We start from the raw sequence: 19,633 nt of genomic DNA on the forward strand, positions 1-19,633 counted from the left end.
CGAGTACTAAACAGTCGTTTTCCACATAAATAGCCGGCCGCTGTGGCCGAGTGGTTCTAGGCGCTTTAGTCCGGAACCGCGCTGCTGCTACGGTTGCAGGTTCGAATCCTGGGTCGGGCATGGATGTGTGTGATGTCCTTAATTAGGCTTAAGTAGTTCTAAGTCTAGGGGACTGATGACCTCAGATGTTAAGTCCCATAGTGCTTAGAGCCATTTGAACTTTTTTAATTCGTCCATTTCAGAACGACTTCCAAAGTACGCAAACAATGACAATGCTCAGTCACCGTCTTGCGACAGTGAAGATGTTGAGATCGTAAAAATGAAAATAGGATACTACTTTTCGTCACAGGTATTCGAAACATGCTTTTTCAGTAAAATGCAATACACAATGAAACTATATTGGTGAATGAAAGATGAATTATTCTTTTCCCTACAGTACTATCAAATCCAGCTGTGTGTTATGTAACGGTGTAGTACGTACATACGTTATTTAAGACATTTACTTTAACTGCCCTTTTAAATGTGTTGGTTTTAGTAATAACGTTAATCTTTGTGGGCAGCATATTGCACAATTTGAAACCCTAGTAGAAAATACCGTTTGAAGTTTTTCATTTATTTTTCCTTGGTAAATATACGTTAACGTCAGGAACCTGTGGCGAACTTTTTACTGTTGGTACCACGTAAGGTGACCGCAGTCATCATCACCGTATGCAGCCTCGCATTAATCCCCTATTTAGAAATGGCCGATTACGACGCCAGGAAAACGCAATAATGTATACTTTGGAGACTTTAGTCAGAGAGATTATGTTGTTCAGGTCAGCACCTAAGTCATAGGCCCAATCCCCGTCCGAACTGTTTTCCCTTTCACTCATTATTACCATGTGATCATCCTTTGTAAAATTCATATATGAAAACCAAAGGTCATCAATCACATAGCCCTGCAATCTGTTTAAATGTGCTGGTGACACGATACTCGGTACATAACAACATTTGCTGCAACTAAGGGCCTCCTCGGCTCGCCCATGCACTCGTACTTTCCTCTTCCTAACGTTTTCACCGAGCGAGGTGGCGCATTCGGAAGAAGGGTGGTTCAAATCCCCATCTGGCCGTCACATTTACGTTTCCTGTGCTTTTCCTGTATCGTTCAAGGGAAGTGCAGAAATGGTTGCTTTGAAAAGGACGCGCCAAATTTTCTTCCCCATCTTTTCCTAATCCGAGCTTACGCTCTCCTCCTAATAATCCAGTCGTCGACGGAAGCTTGAATTCTAACATTCCTACCTTCCCTCCCAAACGTTTTTCATATCTCTACGCTTCCTGGTCACGCATCTGATCTGATGCATATTTTTTATTTTTGTTATTGTCTTAGGCTGGTTTTCAGTTGACTCTGGCAGCTGGCGAAACTTAATTATTGTGTGTACCATAAAGATTTATAATCGTGTTCATATCCTCACAAAATTTCGATCATCTTACAGCTCCCAACCACCCACATCACCTCTCGTACCCTTCATCTACATTTACTCTCTGCTTGATGCTTTCAGCTGTGCCAGAAGGGACAAGAATCTTCCTTAGCGTTCTTAATTTAAATTGCTCATCCTATAGGTCTAAAGTCTTCGGAGAGATCATCTCAGTGTTTAACAATAATCACTCCTCTGCATCTCCCCCCCCCCCCCGTCCCTCCAGTGAAATTATCAACCAAAGTCACAAATTGCTCTTCCTACAGGTCTAAAGTCTTCGGAGAGATCATCTCAGCGTTTTACAATAATCACTCCTCTGCATCTCCCCCCCCCCCCCCCCCCCCCGTCCTTCCAGTGAAATTATTAACCAAAGTCACAAAAAATATCACCACCCATTTTACAACGATAGTACCACACATTCCAGTCATGGTCAGTAATTTCAAACGTAGAATCGAGGACAAAATTTTATAATTTAGTGAATTAGTTACAAATGCGAGTTCAGTAACGTCAGGTAGATGTACATAAATGGTAATTACATACAACGTTTCCTGCCATTTATTTTTATTTAATTTCTTAGGAAACTAGGGAACAATGTTTTATGACACATTCTGTAATTTATAGATGGGAAATTAAGCGTAAGTCACTAGTCACTTGTAACGGCATTTCAAACAACACGAGTATTTCGCAAAATATACAGCCTGTTATCAGATCTTCATTTGTGTGTCAAGAATAGCTGTTATTTCGCATTCCCCTAGAAAACATACTTAAACTATGTTCTATAAATTCTTATATATTTAAGCATTATAGCCATCCACCTGTCTCATTTGAAAGCAATCTTTGCAATGAAGTAACTTTAGTTACTGAGGATTGTAAATAACTTGCACATATTCCTTCCAAGCGATTGCACGTTACAACCACAAAATAACTATATGTTAACTACAGTTGATAGTGATAGCGTCAGTGCAATGGTCCCAAAAGACATCTGACACTGTGAAATGAGAAATACCTAATGTCTGGTCCTCAGCCACAACAGCTCACTCGTCAGGTAATGACCAGTACGTCCAGATCAATGTTATTAATCACTTCGTCTTAAACTGAACACCGTAATCTTCCATTATAACAAAAAAACGACGAGTGATGACTGCCTAATTTTCCTATCTACACATATGTAGGTCTGGAAATGACGTATACTTATAAACTGTCGCCTATTACATAAACCAAAGTTTCGGTTTTCTCCTTTTTCCAAATGTTGCTGTCAACCTTTAAGAAGAAGTCTGTTTTCCTTGGTAGACACACACAGGAAATAACACTTACTAAAAATGCGATATTTTGTAGTAATGGCACTCTATTAAGTATTCCTGGGAATGAGCTGTAGTGAAAAGTTTTGAATTCATTTGGATTTCACTTGATTTACAGAAACATTTTATGCACTGTGCCACTGACGTGAAAGATAAGTACTGATTGCAATCTTCTCTTTAGCTTTGCCAGTACAAATTATGTGCAGCTGAAATATCTTTTGACGTAAATTTTTATATTTATGGCGCTGCACTTTTTCATACACCCCCTTTTTATAATGCCGATCTAATTTTTCCGTGACTTCGCTACGTCATTTGAAGTGAATGCCAAGAAGATTCCACAAACAATCTAGAGATATTCTTTAGCATTATTTATCATTCCTAGTATGATTCATCTTTAATGACTACGGCGATGACTACTCAATATTTCTGTTTCTTACTTCTCACTGTCGTATAAGACTTGCAAAATCGACCCATAGTTTTGAAGCATTTATTCAGTGTGTCGCTACGTCAGGTCTATTCTACAACAGTGCACAGAATCTGCTAGTCATTACTAGCAGGTTACTTGAAGACTCTTATACCGAATTATTATACGGAACTTCCAGTTGCTAAATGGAACGTACTCATGACGGTTAGTATTATGTCTACGAAGCTTTTGGCTCACAGACGTATCTGTACCGTCCTCGTGAAATCAAACGCCCGGGTTGCCTACATGCATGGGCAGATTGACGGTAAGGGGAGCTTTGTGAAGGATAACTGCCGCATGCGAACACTCATACATTTTGCTTCCCGAATCACAGGCCAGTATTTTACCACCAATAAAAATAAAGCATCCAATCAGTATGTACCCCAGAGCCGCCCATCCTATTCTCTGTAATCCACTTGGCACACAAACACGACATTCGGTGGTTCTTTGTACCCAGCTGATGCTAGACAGAAAATTTAGTACCTTAATGTTATTTCCACATCTATAATTTCTGTATTATTTATTAAACCACATAGACACTGGCACTACTGAGAGTAATTTTCAGATTAGGGAACACTAGATACCCAAAACTATATGTGGTATGATTCTTGTGCCCACTTATTGCAAGGCACAATTCACCCTCAAATCAAATCGCACAGCGTTAAATCCTAGTGTAAGTTGTCTGCATTATTTGTCAAAAAGTCGTCTTAGTTCGGCTAAAACCGATACACCACCTGCTAGAGTTTGATGATTAGGGCACCATGTATGTGGGGAACGAAAGCTATCTCCCTGGTACTGGAATCCACAAGTCGCCAGGCACAGTGTTTGCATCATACATGAAACGTAATGTAATAGACTTCATCTAGCCCAGAACATTTGAGAATTTTCAATTATGCCTTTTATTTCTCGTCTAGTATTATTGTTAAGATATTCCATATCCTCTTGCATATACGATGTCAACTCTTCCCCACATTATAGCAGAACTTTGATATAGAACTTCAATTTTACTACTTTAATAAACAAATGATCATTAAATGTGGTTATTCAGATTTTTCGGTTGCTAATGAAAAAACTTGATTTAGACACAATGTAATCATCATTTTTAAGAAGAGCCCAACGTCAATGGCAATTTATAAGCACTTTGTTGAAATATCTCCAATCTAGTAAACGTCCTAAGACCCATTTTTTTTCTGCGAGTACTCCACCATATCGTCACTTCCCACTGTATTTACAGTAAAAGATGATATCTGTGTTTAAAGTAATCCGTAAGCCTTGTTTGCCCATCTGCAATAGCTTGTTCTTCTTCCAATAGGAGATTACGTTCTTCTTTTGTAGCAATCATTTCTGTCAAATTGTCCAGTTTACATTTTTACTTTGACCTCAACCACTTCTAGTTTTATTTTGTCTACATGTTACACTTTAACTGCACTTAAGGAAAAATTTCCGTAGTAGGATACAGTCTAGGACTGTTCAATACATTGCTTCTTTTTCTTAAGAGTAGGAGAATAACATTATCTGTGGGAACTAATCCTTCTTCAGCACTACCTATATTTATTGTGGAGAACAGTGTGCTTGATTGAGAAAAATACGTTTCTCCTGCTTTCACATAACACTTATATCTTTGTGGGAGTCTGTATCAAGAATTTTCGAACAGCTTGTTGTTGTTGTTGTGGTCTTCAGTCCTGAGACTGGTTTGATGCAGCTCTCCATGCTACTCTATCCTGTGCAAGCTTCTTCATCTCCCAGTACTTACTGCAGCCTACATCCTTCTGAATCTGCTTAGTGTATTCATCTCTTGGTCTCCCTCTACGATTTTTACCCTCCACGCTGCCCTCCAACACTAAATTGGCGATCCCTTGATGCCTCAGAACACGTCCTACCAACCGATCCCTTCTTCCAGCCAAGTTGTGCCACAAACTCCTCTTCTCCCCAATCCTATTCAATACCTCCTCATTAGTTATGTGATCTACCCAACCAATCTTCAGCATTCTTCTGTAGCACCACATTTCAAAAGCTTCTATTCTCTTCTTGTCCAAACTATTTATCGTCCATGTTTCACTTCCATACATGGCTACACTCCATACAAATACTTTCAAAAACGACTTCCTGACACTTCAATCTATACTCGATGTTAACAAATTTCCCTTCTTCAGAAACGCTTTCCTTGCCATTGCCAGTCTACATTTTATATGCTATCTACTTCGACCATCATCAGTTATTTTGCTCCCCAAATAGCAAAACTCCTTAACTACTTTAAGTGTCTCATTTCCTAATCTAATTCCCTCAGCATCACCCGACTTAATTCGACTACAATCCATGATCATCGTTTTTCTTTTTTTGATGGTCATCTTACATTCTCATTTCAAGACACTGTCCATTCCGTTCAATTGCTCTTCCAAGTCCTTTGCTGTCTCTGACAGAATTACAATGTCATCGGCGAACCTCAAAGTTTTTATTTCTTCTCCATGGATTTTAATACCTATACGAATAGCTTATAAGGACATAATTAACACTGTAGGCAGACAGAATATATTTTATAGCTTTTGTCTGTCTCGATTATCTGGGAGGTTTACTTGTACTACAGTTACTTTTGTGTACTCTTTGTTACCACAGTAGATAAATTGGAAAATATTGTTAAATATCAATCTGCAACTGTGGTAAGCTATCCGATATTTCATACCACATAAAAGCTATTGGCACAGAGTACAGTGTAGCATATTGTAAATACTGATTGTTAGCTTTCAACATACAGGCAATGTTCCACAGGGCCAAACACACCATATATTCTGTAGTTATAAATCTTAGCGTCCAGTCTAGTAATATCATGTTCTTTAGCAACGGAGGACTTAAAAGTTTCTTATAGATGCATATCAGGCACACTTTATAAAATCGAACAGACTTAAACCACTCCATATTATAGAAATTATTCCTGTAAGTGGAGATAGGGTGTTAAGTGTAAATAAAAGAAAACTGGAAATGGATGACGTCGTAGTCAGATCGTAAACCGGACAATTTTATGAAAAAAAAACAGTGCCACAAAGGAAGAACATAATCTTATTGGAAGAAGAGCAAACCATTGCAGATGCTCAGAAAAGGCTTTAAACACAATACATGGGGAAATCCGTATACTAATAGTGAATACAAGATATCAACATTTACTGCAAATAGAACGGAAATGACCATATGTTGGAGTACCCGCAGAGTGCTCGCGTATCATGTCGTTTTTGGAAACCCAGAATCTACTCTGTAGGAATCAACATGGATTCCGGAAACAGCGATCGTGTGAGACCCAACTCGCTTTATTTGTTCATGAGACCCAGAAAATATTAGATACAGGCTCCCAGGTAGATGCTATTTTCCTTGACTTCCGGAAGGCATTCGATACAGTTCCGCACTGTCGCCTGATAAACAAAGTAAGAGCCTACGGAATATCAGACCAGCTGTGTGGCTGGATTGAAGAGTTTTTAGCAAACAGAACGCAGCATGTTGTTATCAATGGAGAGACGTCTACAGACGTTAAGGTAACCTCTGGCGTGCCACAGGGGAGTGTTATGGGACCATTGCTTTTCACAATATATATAAATGACCTAGTAGATAGTGTCGGAAGTTCCATGCGGCTTTCCGCGGATGATGCTGTAGTATACAGAGAAGTTGCAGCATTAGAAAATTGTAGCGAAATGCAGGAAGATCTGCAGCGGATAGGCACTTGGTGCAGGGAGTGGCAACTGACCCTTAACATAGATAAATGTAATGTATTGCGAATACATAGAAAGAAGGATCCTTTATTGTATGATTATATGATACCGGAACAAACACTGGTAGCAGTTACTTCTGTAAAATATCTGGGAGTATGCGTGCGGAACGATTTGAAGTGGAATTATCACATAAAATTAATTGTTGGTAAGGCGGGTACCAGATTGAGATTCATTGGGAGAGTCCTTAGAAAATGTAGTCCATCAACAAAGGAGGTGGCTTACAAAACACTCGTTCGACCTATACTTGAGTATTGCTCATCAGTTTGGGATCCGTACCAGATCGGGTTGACGGAGGAGATAGAGAAGATCCAAAGAAGAGCGGCGCGTTTCGTCACAGGGTTATTTGGTAACCGTGATAGCGTTACGGAGATGTTTAGCAAACTCAAGTGGCAGACTCTGCAAGAGAGGCGCTCCGCATCGCGGTGTAGCTTGCTGTCCAGGTTTCGAGAGGGTGCGTTTCTGGATGAGATATCGAATATATTGCTTCCCCCTACTTATACCTCCCGAGGAGATCACGAATGTAAAATTAGAGAGATTCGAGCGCGCACGGAGGCTTTCAGACAGTCGTTCTTCCCGCGAACCATACGCGACTGGAACAGAAAAGGGAGGTAATGACAGTGCCACGTAAAGTGCCCTCCGCCACACACCGTTGGGTGGCTTGCGGAGTATAAATGTAGATGTAGATGTAGAAAACGATGGCTCTGAGGACATTCACCACTTTAGAGGATATCCTGTGTTTATAAACTACCATTCGTGTTTGGATCTGCTGAAAACAGATGGTTACACTGTGCCTAAATGTGGTGGTCTCGTCATTGTGCAGCTGTCAGCACAAAAACCATTTGCAGAGTTTAAAAGGGGTGGAATCACTACATTTAGTCATCATCGTCTGTGTGCACACTCTGCTAGAATATGGGGAAGAGTTCACAACGTATACGCAAGAGGATTACTATGCACGAAATAAAAGGCAAAATGAAAAATTCGCAAGTGTACTCCTCTAGAAGAAGCGTTGTACATTATTTTTCATGTATGATACATCACTGTGTCCAGTGTTATTTGGATTACAGTTATGTGGAGAATGTGTCTGACTGCTGCATATGCTGTGCCCAGTGATTTGATTCTAGCAGTTCTTGTATCGGTTCTAGCCTGACTAGGTTTTGACAAATAATACAGACTACTTCGACTTTGAAATAACTGTCTTGCACTTAATTTGATGGGGAATAGAACCTTGCACCAAGAGGGTACAAAGATCGAATGACAGTCGTGTCGAGTGCCACCCGTGGTATAGAGAACGAGATGGCCGACTCTGGGGGTAGATACTGATTTGTTGTTTAATTTTTAATGGCAGGTGAATACTGGGCTGTGATTGGCGAGTAAAATAGTGTGCACGTTTGGCTTAGGAGCTCTCTGATCGACCTACTCCAAAGAAAGAGGCACAGGTGAAGAAAAAGTGAAAAGTGTGTGTGTGTGTGTTTTTGTATGAGTATGTGCACGTGTGGATGCTACTAAGATAGTATGGCCCTAAGCTTATAAATCATGAGCCAGGAGCCACATATACAGGATGGAGAAAAACTGTGTAACGAAATTTTAACTCTGGATAGCTGGTGCCAGTAGGAACCAGAGTTACTCATGTTGTGTAGGTCGAAAACGAACAATTTTTAAACTACGGAAACTTGGCGCCACGCGCTCCGATTGGCCGCGGGATTGCCCTGTTGCCGGATGTTCTGGGCTACACACTACCGCGAATGCTTTCCCTGCCAGAGATCGTGATGTATATCCAACGCGGACCGCACACTCGATGGTAGCGCGACAGCCTTCCACTCTGGGGGCGGGCCTGGAGGGGAATCTGTCGGGGTCCCGATACATCCATTGTATTTTCGTGATAAGACATACCGGGAACAAACCCATCAACAACTTTCGGAAAGCGTTTGACTCGGTGCCCCACTGCAGACTTCTAACTAAGGTACGAGCATATGGGATTGGTTCCCAAATATGTGAGTGGCTCGAAGACTTCTTAAGTAATAGAACCCAGTACGTTGTCCTCGATGGTGAGTGTTCATCGGAGGTGAGGGTAACATCTGGACTGCCTCAGGGAAGTGTGGTAGGTCCACTGTTGTCATCTATCTACATAAATGATCTTTTGGATAGGGTGGATAGCAATGTGCGGCTGTTTGCTGATGATGCTGTGGTGTACGGGAAGGTGTCGTCGTTGAGTGACTGTAGGAGGATACAAGATGACTTGGACAGGATTTGTGATTGGTGTAAAGAATGGCAGCTAACTCTAAGTATAGATAAATGTAAATTAATGCAGATGAATAGGAAAAAGAATCCCGTAGTGTTTGAATACTCCGTTAGTAGTGTAGCGCTTGACACAGTCACGTCGATTAAATATTTGGGCGCAACATTGCAGAGCGATATGAAGTGGGACAAGCATGTAATGGCAATTGTGGGGAAGGCGGATAGTCGTCTTCGGTTTATTGGTAGAATTTTGGGAAGATATGGTTCATCTGTAAAGGAGACCGCTTATAAAACACTAATACGACCTATTCTTGAGTACTGCTCGAGCGTTTGGGATCCCTATCAGGTCGGATTGAGGGAGGACATAGAAGCAATTCAGAGGCGGGCTGCTAGATTTGTTACTGGTAGGTTTGATCATCACGAGAGTGTTACGGAAATGCTTCAGGAACTCGGGTGGGAGTCTCTAGAGGAAAGGAGGCGTTCTTTTCGTGAACCGCTACTGAGGAAATTTAGAGAACCAGCATTTGAGGCTGACTGCAGTACAATTTTTAAAAAAAATGGTTCAAATGGCTCTGAGCACTATGGGACTTAACTGCTAAGGTCATCAGTCCCCTAGACTTATAACTACTTAAACCTAACTAACCTAAGGACATCAGACACATCCATGCCAGAGGCAGGATTCGAACCTGCGACCGTAGCAGCAGCGCGGTTCAGGACTGAAGTGCCTAGAACCGCTTGGCCACAGCGGCCGGCAGTACCACTCTATTGCCGTCAACTTACATTTCGCGGAAAGACCACAAAGATAAGATAAGAGAGGTTAGGGCACGTACAGAGGCATATAGACAGTCATTTTTCCCTCGTTCTGTTTGGGAGTGGAACAGGGAGAGAAGATGCTAGTTGTGGTACGAGGTACCCTCCGCCACGCACCGTATGGTGGATTGCGGAGTATGTATGTAGTTGTAGATGTTAGTTCGCGTACAGAAAGTCATTTACAAATTGTGTCGGCCCTGAAAAGGGCCTTTCTTCTACCTAGGAGATAGTTTACTTAAAGCAGGTGCTAGAAATGGCGACCCTCTGACGCGACACAAGCTTGGTAACATCGAACGCTGTTTTGCCAAACTCCTTCAAAGATTATTGGCATTGCTCTGATGTGATTGGCGGCATGTTGAATTAGATCCATTAATTCCTCTTCGTTACTAGATGGTTTGCGTCCGGGTGTGTGAACTAGAACCTTGAAGAATGCCCACCGGGAAAAATCTAGTGGCTAGAGGTCTGGTAATCGCCTGGGTCATTTCCCTAAGAGCACCTCTGCCAATTACCCGGCCATCGAAGTGTTCATTTAATATCCGCGCACAGCAAGACTGTTATGTGCGGCGGCCCCATCACACTGCAACCACATTCGTAGCCGTATGTCCAGGCGAACATCTTCCAGCAGACCAGGTGGAGCTTCTTGCAAAAAGTGAAGGTAATTTGCTCCGATAAGTCTAGGAAGTGGGCGGACCGGACCAATCAGATGGTCACCCATAATGCCTGCCCTAATGTTGAGCAAAAATCGTTCCTGGTGTCCGTGAACGTACGTGACGTGACGATTTCCCCTTGCCCAGTAATGAACGTTTCGAGAGTTGTAAAGGCCATCCCGATGGAAGGTGCACTCGTCGGCAAACAACACAATGGCGGGGAACAAAACCCTGGCCTGTGTTCATAGTCCGCCACAGGAGTTAGGTCTTGTACAGGGTGGAAACTAAATGGATGCTGGCCGTCATCCCTCAAAATCTCCCAGACTAACCGATGAGTAATCCCCATGTCGTGTCCAACCGCTCGAGTACTTGTCGTAGTTGCTTCCCTGAAGCGCTCGAGAACAGTCTCTTCAAATGCAGTATCCCGTTGTGTTCGAGGTCTTCCAGCATCACCATGATATCCTGCTAACAAACCAGTTTCGCCATGTCGCCGGTGAATTGCTGTAAACGTTTGCGGTTGTGGGTGGCGTCTTGCCGGGTACTGTCCCTCATTCAACCATCGAGCTTCATGCGCATTACCGTCGACTAGTCCATAAACAAAAACAATATCTCGTTTTTTTTTCAAAAGAATACTGAGCCACCATACTTACTGTATGACTAAATCGCAGGTGGCGTTTGTGCGCTGCGAAGCGAAGCTTACGTGTGAATGCCTCTGACGTGTGGTGGAGATAAACAGCGTGACCTATTCGACACTTGTGCGTATCACGTTGCGACAGTGACGGGGGGAGGGACGTTTGTATGTGTGAACCGACAACCATAGTGCTGCCCGTCAGCCGACGAACGGCAACAGGGCAACCCTACGGCCAATCGGAGCGCGTGGCGCCAAGTTTCCGTAGTTTAAGAATGGTGCGTTGTCGACCTACACAACATTAGTAATTTTGGTTCCTACTGGCATCAGCTATCCAGGGTTAAAATTCGTTACACAGTTTTTCTTCATCCTGCATATACTACTACTGTTCCATCTAATACAGGCAACAAGAAATGTCTGGCTGCTGTACTACGCAAGTGATTTCACATATTTTAATCAATTAACTCACATTTCATTTTTATTTACCGAAAATACGTGTACCGTTATCCATATAACGACAAATACTGGTTACGGAAAGCTCCATGAATGTCCCCACGTTACATATTTGAAAATGGTTTAACAGCAGTTTTCTAAAAATCTGAGTTCATTAAACATATTGGACAGCAAAATCTTTATTAGTTGTGGTTGAATAATGTTAAATGAGTCATCATGTTCCACAATAATGCTCACGAAACCGTAGTGTACAGAAATTCCCGTATCACCGATATGCCGACGAGCGATAGCATGCAACAGTCAGGACCGCTGTAAATGTTACAGGTACTGGGAGTAGCTCTGGCGGACGGTCACCATGGGAGCGCCCACTCTTCGCGACCGCAGGCAGCACCAGAATACATGACGAGGCTGTACCACGCAGTCGTCGACGAAGATGGCGTCGCCAGGGCGCCCAATCCTTACAATGCACGTGTAGTGCGCTGCTTTCTGGAACGCGGTCAGTACTTCAAGATACGGCACAACTTACTGTATGTTCTCCAGTGTTTATTAAATCCCAGACACGTAATTTTAGAAGATTCTCTTTCTTATAATCAACTTCGCAGGCGCATTGCAACACGCACCCTCCTTCTTATGAGTCACAATCGAAGCGTAGAGCGTCCTAATCTTAAGAGATGACAGCCACCTGAAATATAAATCGTACACATTCCCTTGGATCAAAACGAGACAGTTTATAAAGGGTACAAACCAAGTCGTTTACAGTACGGAATCAAAGGGCAAACACTTCTGGTACTTAATAACAAGCAGCCTAAAAAAATGTTCATAGTTACACACCCAGCTTCAGTGACACACCCAGTTTTATTTTAACTAAGTAATCAAAAAAAAAAAAAAAAAAAAAAAAAAAAAAAAAAAAAAAAAAAAAAAAAAAAAACTTCTGTCTGGCACAACTAACAAAACCACTGCTCAGTATCATTACAAGAACAGGGCATCATCGCACACACTGGTCGCACCAACATTAGGAGCGACGACAGCGCGATCGCCGGAATCCGTAATTCACAGTTTTCTCCTCTGAGCATGTGAAACCACAGTCGTAACTGACTAGTACGTCTTGAACACTGAACATAACAGGGTCTTCATGCTAAGGTGACAGATTTTGCGTCTTCGTGCAATAGAAACTAGGGACCCCCGACAGAGTGAGACAATACTTCGTTGTAATGCATGTATCAACGTTTATGGGCACCAGTTTGAATCGTTTCTCAACTGCGCTTTCAATGAATGAACACCGTGCGTCCAAGTGCTGACTTAGTCGCAGCTAATACGGACGCCTTTGACATTTTCTTTGCTGCATTAAAATGCCTGTTTAGAACCCCTCCCTCTAACACCGGTTTTGATTTTGTCGACAACTTATGAACACTCAGAATATGTATTGTGACTGACTTTTTTAAAAATTTATTTTCCCTGCGTACTGGCTTGTGTGGCAAATGGGGAACTAGTATACAATTTAATGGACGTATCTACGAAATGACTTAGAAGCAATATTTGTCCCTGAAAAGACGGACGGGAGCAGTTGCAACCCGCTGTAATCAAAACCCAGGTCCTACAACTTTAATAGCATTATGGACGCTGCCAAGCACAACGTTCTGAAGACCTTTAATCCAAGAACCTCTGATAAGGCTAGGCGCAAATTGAGACGCATATAGCGCGTGTGGCGCGACGCAGCGCAGCGCGCGTTTTTATAAATTCACAGGTTCAAATGGCACCACGCAAATTGGGAGCTGACGCGACTGGGACGCGACACGCGCCTCCGCCGGGTCGAGCGACGTGGTTGCAGCACAGTTTCTCGCGCCTCGCCCCACGCGAGCACTGCGGGAGGGGTGTGGCAGGGAGCGGGAAGGCAGTCCTGCCATATGCTCACTTCGGCTTGGCGCATATGGGCAGTACTGGTCGTCCTAAAAATACAGCCTTGTGGTATGCTGAATTTTATTACCACTGAGTAGTGTTTCGTTTTTCGCCGTTCAAGCGCTCCATTTATTTTCGTTAGTGCGTAATAGTTTTCAGTTACGAGTATCTGTGCAGTTCTTTTTTTTTTTTTTTCTTCTTCTTTTGAACAATGCACAGTTCAGCAGCTGGTGAGCCATTAGCCACTGGGATTATATCTTCTGCCTCCACTATGTTTTCAGATCGTAAGAAGGGACAGACGATTCGTCGTGAGGGTAGTGAATAAGGAAGTAAGGAATATCATAAAATCACGTGATTTAGAAGCAAGGCAGGAAAGTAAAACAAGGTTACCTACTTGCTGCCTGTTATGCTGATGTATCTCTACGATCTGTTGCAAAAAGTCGAAAAGGTGTAATTTCCACAGATATGACCACTTTTTGCTTCTGGTAATAAGCGTCCAAGATATGAAGTACGTAAAGTTTCACTGTCGTTACTTGGATATGGATGTAATAAGAGACATTATACTATGTACATGTAAACATCACATTTCCACTGACAGTTAGAAACAGTCGAAAAGCAGTCACAAATAACAATGTTTTAATTGCCTCGCCGTGATGAGAAAAAGCATTTCAATTGTTGCATACACATTATCAGCATTAATAAACTAATTATTCAACAGGCTACATAAATGAAAAATATGGTCGGTATTTTTACGAAAGGAGGAATATCCTAAAAGAGTGTGGTGATTAGATATATTTAATTTGTTGAAATACTGCTGACAAAGGCAGATCTACTTTCATGACAATGTTTTTCGAACTCCAGCTCACAAGGCACACATGGTTAGCTTGTACATTCCAATCGCGCGCATTATCCTCCGCTGCTGACAATACACTGACCATTGTGTTGTGCGACAGATCAATGGTTTATTTTTCTCAGTAACAACTATTTTATCCGCGATCACACATTGTAAGTTTGCCAAGCCGTAAATGAGTAACCAACATCTGGAATGTGCCTATCATTCGGCCTGAAGGAACGCTCATAATTATTTTAATACTGCTCAGATCAAAAGAAGGAACAAAACCCTTTGCTAACCTTCCATTCCAGTCGCTTATTGTTAAAAAAATACGATGGGTTACGGGGATTCATCCAAAATACCAGCAGAATTGGCAATTTATTTTTGTGTGAGTTGTTAACCTTTTCTCATTCGAAGAAGCATCACCATTTATGAGTAACGGCCACATCCCTCTTGTTGGCAGGTTTAATTGTTCTTCCTTTGCCAAAACACAGTATAGTTTTGCACGTACTCATCTTAGCTATTGCGACACAATTCTGAAACAGAGTGCCTCATTAAACAAGTAACTGGCAATCACCAGCTTACGAGAAACCTCATAGTGTCGGTTTGCAGTAACATAAGAGAAGAAATTTCATGTTTATTTTCATACTCGCTAGCTGTCGATAACTCTTAAAAATTTAGTCACTGGAATGAAAAAAATAAAACGGAAAGTGTAAATAGTGATATATCACCATAAATAAGAAAGTTCCGTGAGTTTACGAACTGGCAAAATACTGTCCTCCTTGTGTGCTATCATTCACCAAACTTTCGTTGCGATGTCTCGAGCGGTTTAGGAGATGTGAGAGATTTGTGAGTATTTCATTCTCGCGGACGTGAGATCGGAAGTGAGAATGCTACATAGGATCCATTTCCTCGAGATCGGAGGTAGACAGAGACCTCCTCCCACGTCTAAACAAAAATTCAACATGTTAGCTAAGTTTCATACGCAGCAACATATGGTGTAATACGCACCGAACGCAAAATCATAGCGACCCTTATTTTTCATTGTAAACTTTTCGAATTTTGAGTAGCGTTTTACTAAAACGTGTATACCATAATAAGTATGACCATTAACGAGATGCTTCGTTTCTGTCAGCGCAGGGCGTCGTCAACTGGCCCGTGCAAATACGTGTACGCGTCTCAATATGCGTTGGACCCCCGCGACATGTGCGGAACGTGCGCGTCGCGCTGTGGTGTCGTGTTGCGTCTCACGTGCTATACGCGTCTCAATTTGCGCTTAGCCTAAGGATTTAATCCAGAACACTGGTGCAATGCCTGATGATTAGGAATTTTATCCCTTATGGGCCAAACATTGGAGTTTTTTTTTTTTCCCGGAATGAGATTTTCACTCTGCAGCGGAGTGTGCGTTGATATGAAACTTCCTGGCAGATTAAAACTGTGTCGGACCCAGACTCGAACTCGGGACCTTTGCCTTGCCCGCGAAAGGCAAAGGTCCCGAGTTCGAGTCTCGGTCTGGCACACAGTTTTAGTCAGCCAGGAAGTTTCAATTTTTTTTACTTCAAACCGGCTGGCTCTTGAGTCGAGGGTCACACCACACCACAGAATCTACCAAGATGCAAAGAAACTACGGGTCTTTCTTGCACTGTTGCTGCAATATCAGCGAAATTTCTTCTTCCAGAATGATAACGCCCGTACTCACAACATCTACCACCACCTAATGTGCTTTCGTCACCTTTACTAGCTTCCACGATAATCATATCTTTTCCCAACTGAGCATTTGTGAAATATAACTGTAACGTCGCCTTATTTGATCTAAATTATCAGTAATATCGCTTGACCGATTACGAGAACATGTGAAAATATCACAGGATATTATGTCGCGCGATGACACTGCTTATGTCTTTGATGGTCTTCATTCCAATACTCACTTTATTTCAAGAAATACCACGATACTGAGATTGTTGTGCAAGTAAATCTGTTTACACACACACACACACACACAAACCATTTCCCATTTTCGGTTAGTCTCGTAGTTACCAAATACTGTCTAGACTTCCAAACGAAAGTGACGAGCAAATTTCTAAGAACGGGAGGGACTAATAAGAATACACACGAAAAAATTTTGATTTAATTAAAAATTCGTAATATGCACACACTAAAGAACTTTCTTCCATCATATTAATGAAGCTGGATACCACTCTTCCATTTACTTCCTCAGTGTGTGTAAGTGCCTAAATGTTAGTAATACTGTTGTTTGTTGCAGGGAGCGAGCGAGAGGATGTATTCCTGTTCAACGTGACGGCTCTGCCCGCGGGAGAACGATTGTTGCAAGCGGAGTTACGAGTTTACCGGCTGCGACATAACCTCCGGCACTCTCTGCAGAGTAACGACGAATCCCACGAACTTCTGGTCAGTACGAACTGCACGTCTTCGCTATTGCTACTATCCTTTTCGGGGGAATCCTGCCTGAAATCATATCCTCTACTGAGTAACAGCGAAAATGTTAGGAACGGAATCATCTCGTACACGACTCCCACAGATTTTTTGACGTCGGCAATTTGTTGTTCATGTCGACGTGTAGTATATTGGGTATGATCTCCACCTGATGAAAATGTGCACTAATTACCATATGATAAGCTCAAAGAAGCTACATTTATGCATCCAGGCTGTTGTAAGAAAGTCATTAAAATAAAGCCTGCTAGTTTTTAAAATGCTGCTCCCACATACTCCAATGCTATTGGAATGTCATCCAGGTATCTACCACAAAAAGGAATACATTAACGAGCTGTTCTAGGTATTTCTGGAAGATCGTAGTAACATTAGTCTGTTACAACACTACAAGCGAAGAGGTGTATATAGTACTAGGAACTGTATCTCTGCGTCCATGAATAACTACACTTCAGGTCTATTTTGGAAAAAGAGTGGCCCCTGGCCAGTGTTGCTAGTAAAGCCTCCACTCGAGGAATGGGTTGCAAATCTACTTGCCGAAACCCAGTTTTGCCAACAAAAGTTCAGAGATTTTTCAAGAACATTTTATGAGTATTTTGGTACATGATTCGTTACAGAGCAATAATGTAATTATGATTTATTGTCGGTCGGTTTGGCCGTGGGGTTCTAGGCGCTTCAGTCTGGAACCGCGTGACCGCTACGGTCGCAGGTTCGAATCCTGCCTCGGGCATGGATGTGTGTGATGTCCTTAGGTTAGTTAGGTTTAAGTAGTTCTAAGTTCTAGAGGACTGATGACCACAGATGTTAAGTCCCATAGTGCTCAGAGCCATTTGAAGCCATATGATTTATTCCATTTGTTTCCCCAATTATCTATGTTTCTGTGTAAATCTATAAATACGCCTGTATATCAGTGTCAACAAAGAACGAACGCTGTTGGGAAAACGAACCCGAGCCATACTGAATGGAAGTGAAACTAGATGGTGCCAAGAACGGCCCAACAGGAAACGAACATCGACCACTGCTCGTCGCTGACCTGCTTGCTAAGCAGCCCAGCAGAAGTCGCTCCTCCCATACCATCAGACTTCCGTGTGTCAAGTGTCAATATGCTGCCGTGGGCCACACTTTGGGAACTCCGACTTAACCAACTTTCACGTCATGACAGCCACCCCAGTCATTGTCTCTATTCCAGAACATTTCCATGTGACAAACAAACGTGGACACTTCAGCACATATCAGTCAGGAGAAGCTAAATTTAAACCCCTCCTGGACCAACCATCATCATTAAACAGGTGGGAACCAACGTGTCGTGCAATCTGTGCTGGCCAATGCCATGTCGATGACACGAACATCTCTACCGTCACCAGGTTCCGGACCTCTGTCTGACGCCTAACGTCCGGGTGCTCGGGCTCTTCGCTCCATTCATATGACTTCTACACGGAGCATCAGCCTTCATTCCCCTGCCGAGGTATCATGAAGGGCTCCCATTCCCTGCACAGCTGGGCGAGGCACAGCCTGACGTATTCACAGCAGAGCAGCTACACTGGGCCAGTATATAACGGGCCAGGTACCGCGATCCTTACCTTGATACAGCCACCGCAGTGGAGGCGCACAGTCAGTGCTATCACTAACTAATACGGGTCTGGAGACGCTGTGGCGTGTATTAGCCTCACTCACCATCGGTTCAAGCAGCTTCCAAGTCTAATGACTGTAAACAAACAATAACAAAGAAATAGCTACTTGTGTTTATGAACTGCCTTCTGCTGTTGTTCCTGCATCCATCTTCAGCAGAGAACCGTCGCCCACACCCAGACATCCCTGAAGCTCCATCACAATTGACGTCAGAAGCGTGCCTCCTCTTTCGGCCGTATTATAATTGTACCTTATTATAACTGGACTCAGAAAAACTGCTGAAGATGGCAATGGACGAACCGGAAGACTGTAGCCAGTTGTATAGTTCAGCAGCAACCATGTCCTAGGCAGCAATATGAAGTGCTGCTTTCTGAGTTTTTTTGAGCCTGTATGATTGTTTACCTCCTTTCTTCGTCCTTTTCATTTTATTTTGGTTGTACTGGCTGCTTGTTTTGATATTAAGTAGACAGTACAGATAAACAAGGTTTGGCCCAAGATGCGATACAGAACGTGATAAATCAAGTAGCACAGTTGAAGATACAATTAGGGCAACTAATGGAGGACATGAGGGAATGGTCACATGCTAGTGCACCTATCCTTAATACTAGCACCGCTTCGTTGATCACTCCACTTTCCGGAAAATCAAGGGCAGAAAGCTTTTTGTTTTTTATAGCATGGATACAGCTGCTATGTTATGAAATTGGAGTTATGAACTGTTACTGAGTGTAGCTAAAGTCAATACGATACGCTAGGACGTATGTTATGTGCCACGTGAAATTACGACAGATATAGTCATTTAACGCCTTCAGGGAGGGTTTAGTAGTGATATATAGAAGGAAAAAAGCATCGAGATACTCCCACGAGCAATTTAACGGGATATTTCAGAAGCATGGGGAATCAGCAGAGTATTTTGTAGGTCACGTAAACAAAATTAATGTCAATACATATGAGCTCACTGCGGATAATAATGCGAATAAGGTCAAATTACAGGAAGCTGAAAATAGCACTTGATGTGTTCTTACAGGTTATACAACCAGAAGTGCCATATGGGGTTTGTATCGAATTCCCAATAACTCTGAATGAAG

The 19,633-nt window shown here is 42.4% G+C and overlaps 1 protein-coding gene across 1 annotated transcript in view; it reads left to right on the plus strand.

Annotated features, from left to right (window-relative positions):
- The window catches only part of LOC126458006 (bone morphogenetic protein 5-like), a 153,655-nt gene that overhangs the window by 21,515 nt on the left and 112,507 nt on the right, over positions 1-19,633 (plus strand). Inside the window, exons 2-3 of the mRNA XM_050094780.1 lie at positions 12,068-12,239; positions 16,735-16,880. Coding sequence (XP_049950737.1) covers positions 12,068-12,239; positions 16,735-16,880 — 318 coding nt within the window. The remainder of the gene's footprint in view (positions 1-12,067; positions 12,240-16,734; positions 16,881-19,633) is intronic.

Source organism: Schistocerca serialis, chromosome 2 (assembly GCF_023864345.2).
Source record: "Schistocerca serialis cubense isolate TAMUIC-IGC-003099 chromosome 2, iqSchSeri2.2, whole genome shotgun sequence".
NCBI classification, from domain to species: Eukaryota; Metazoa; Arthropoda; class Insecta; order Orthoptera; family Acrididae; genus Schistocerca; species Schistocerca serialis.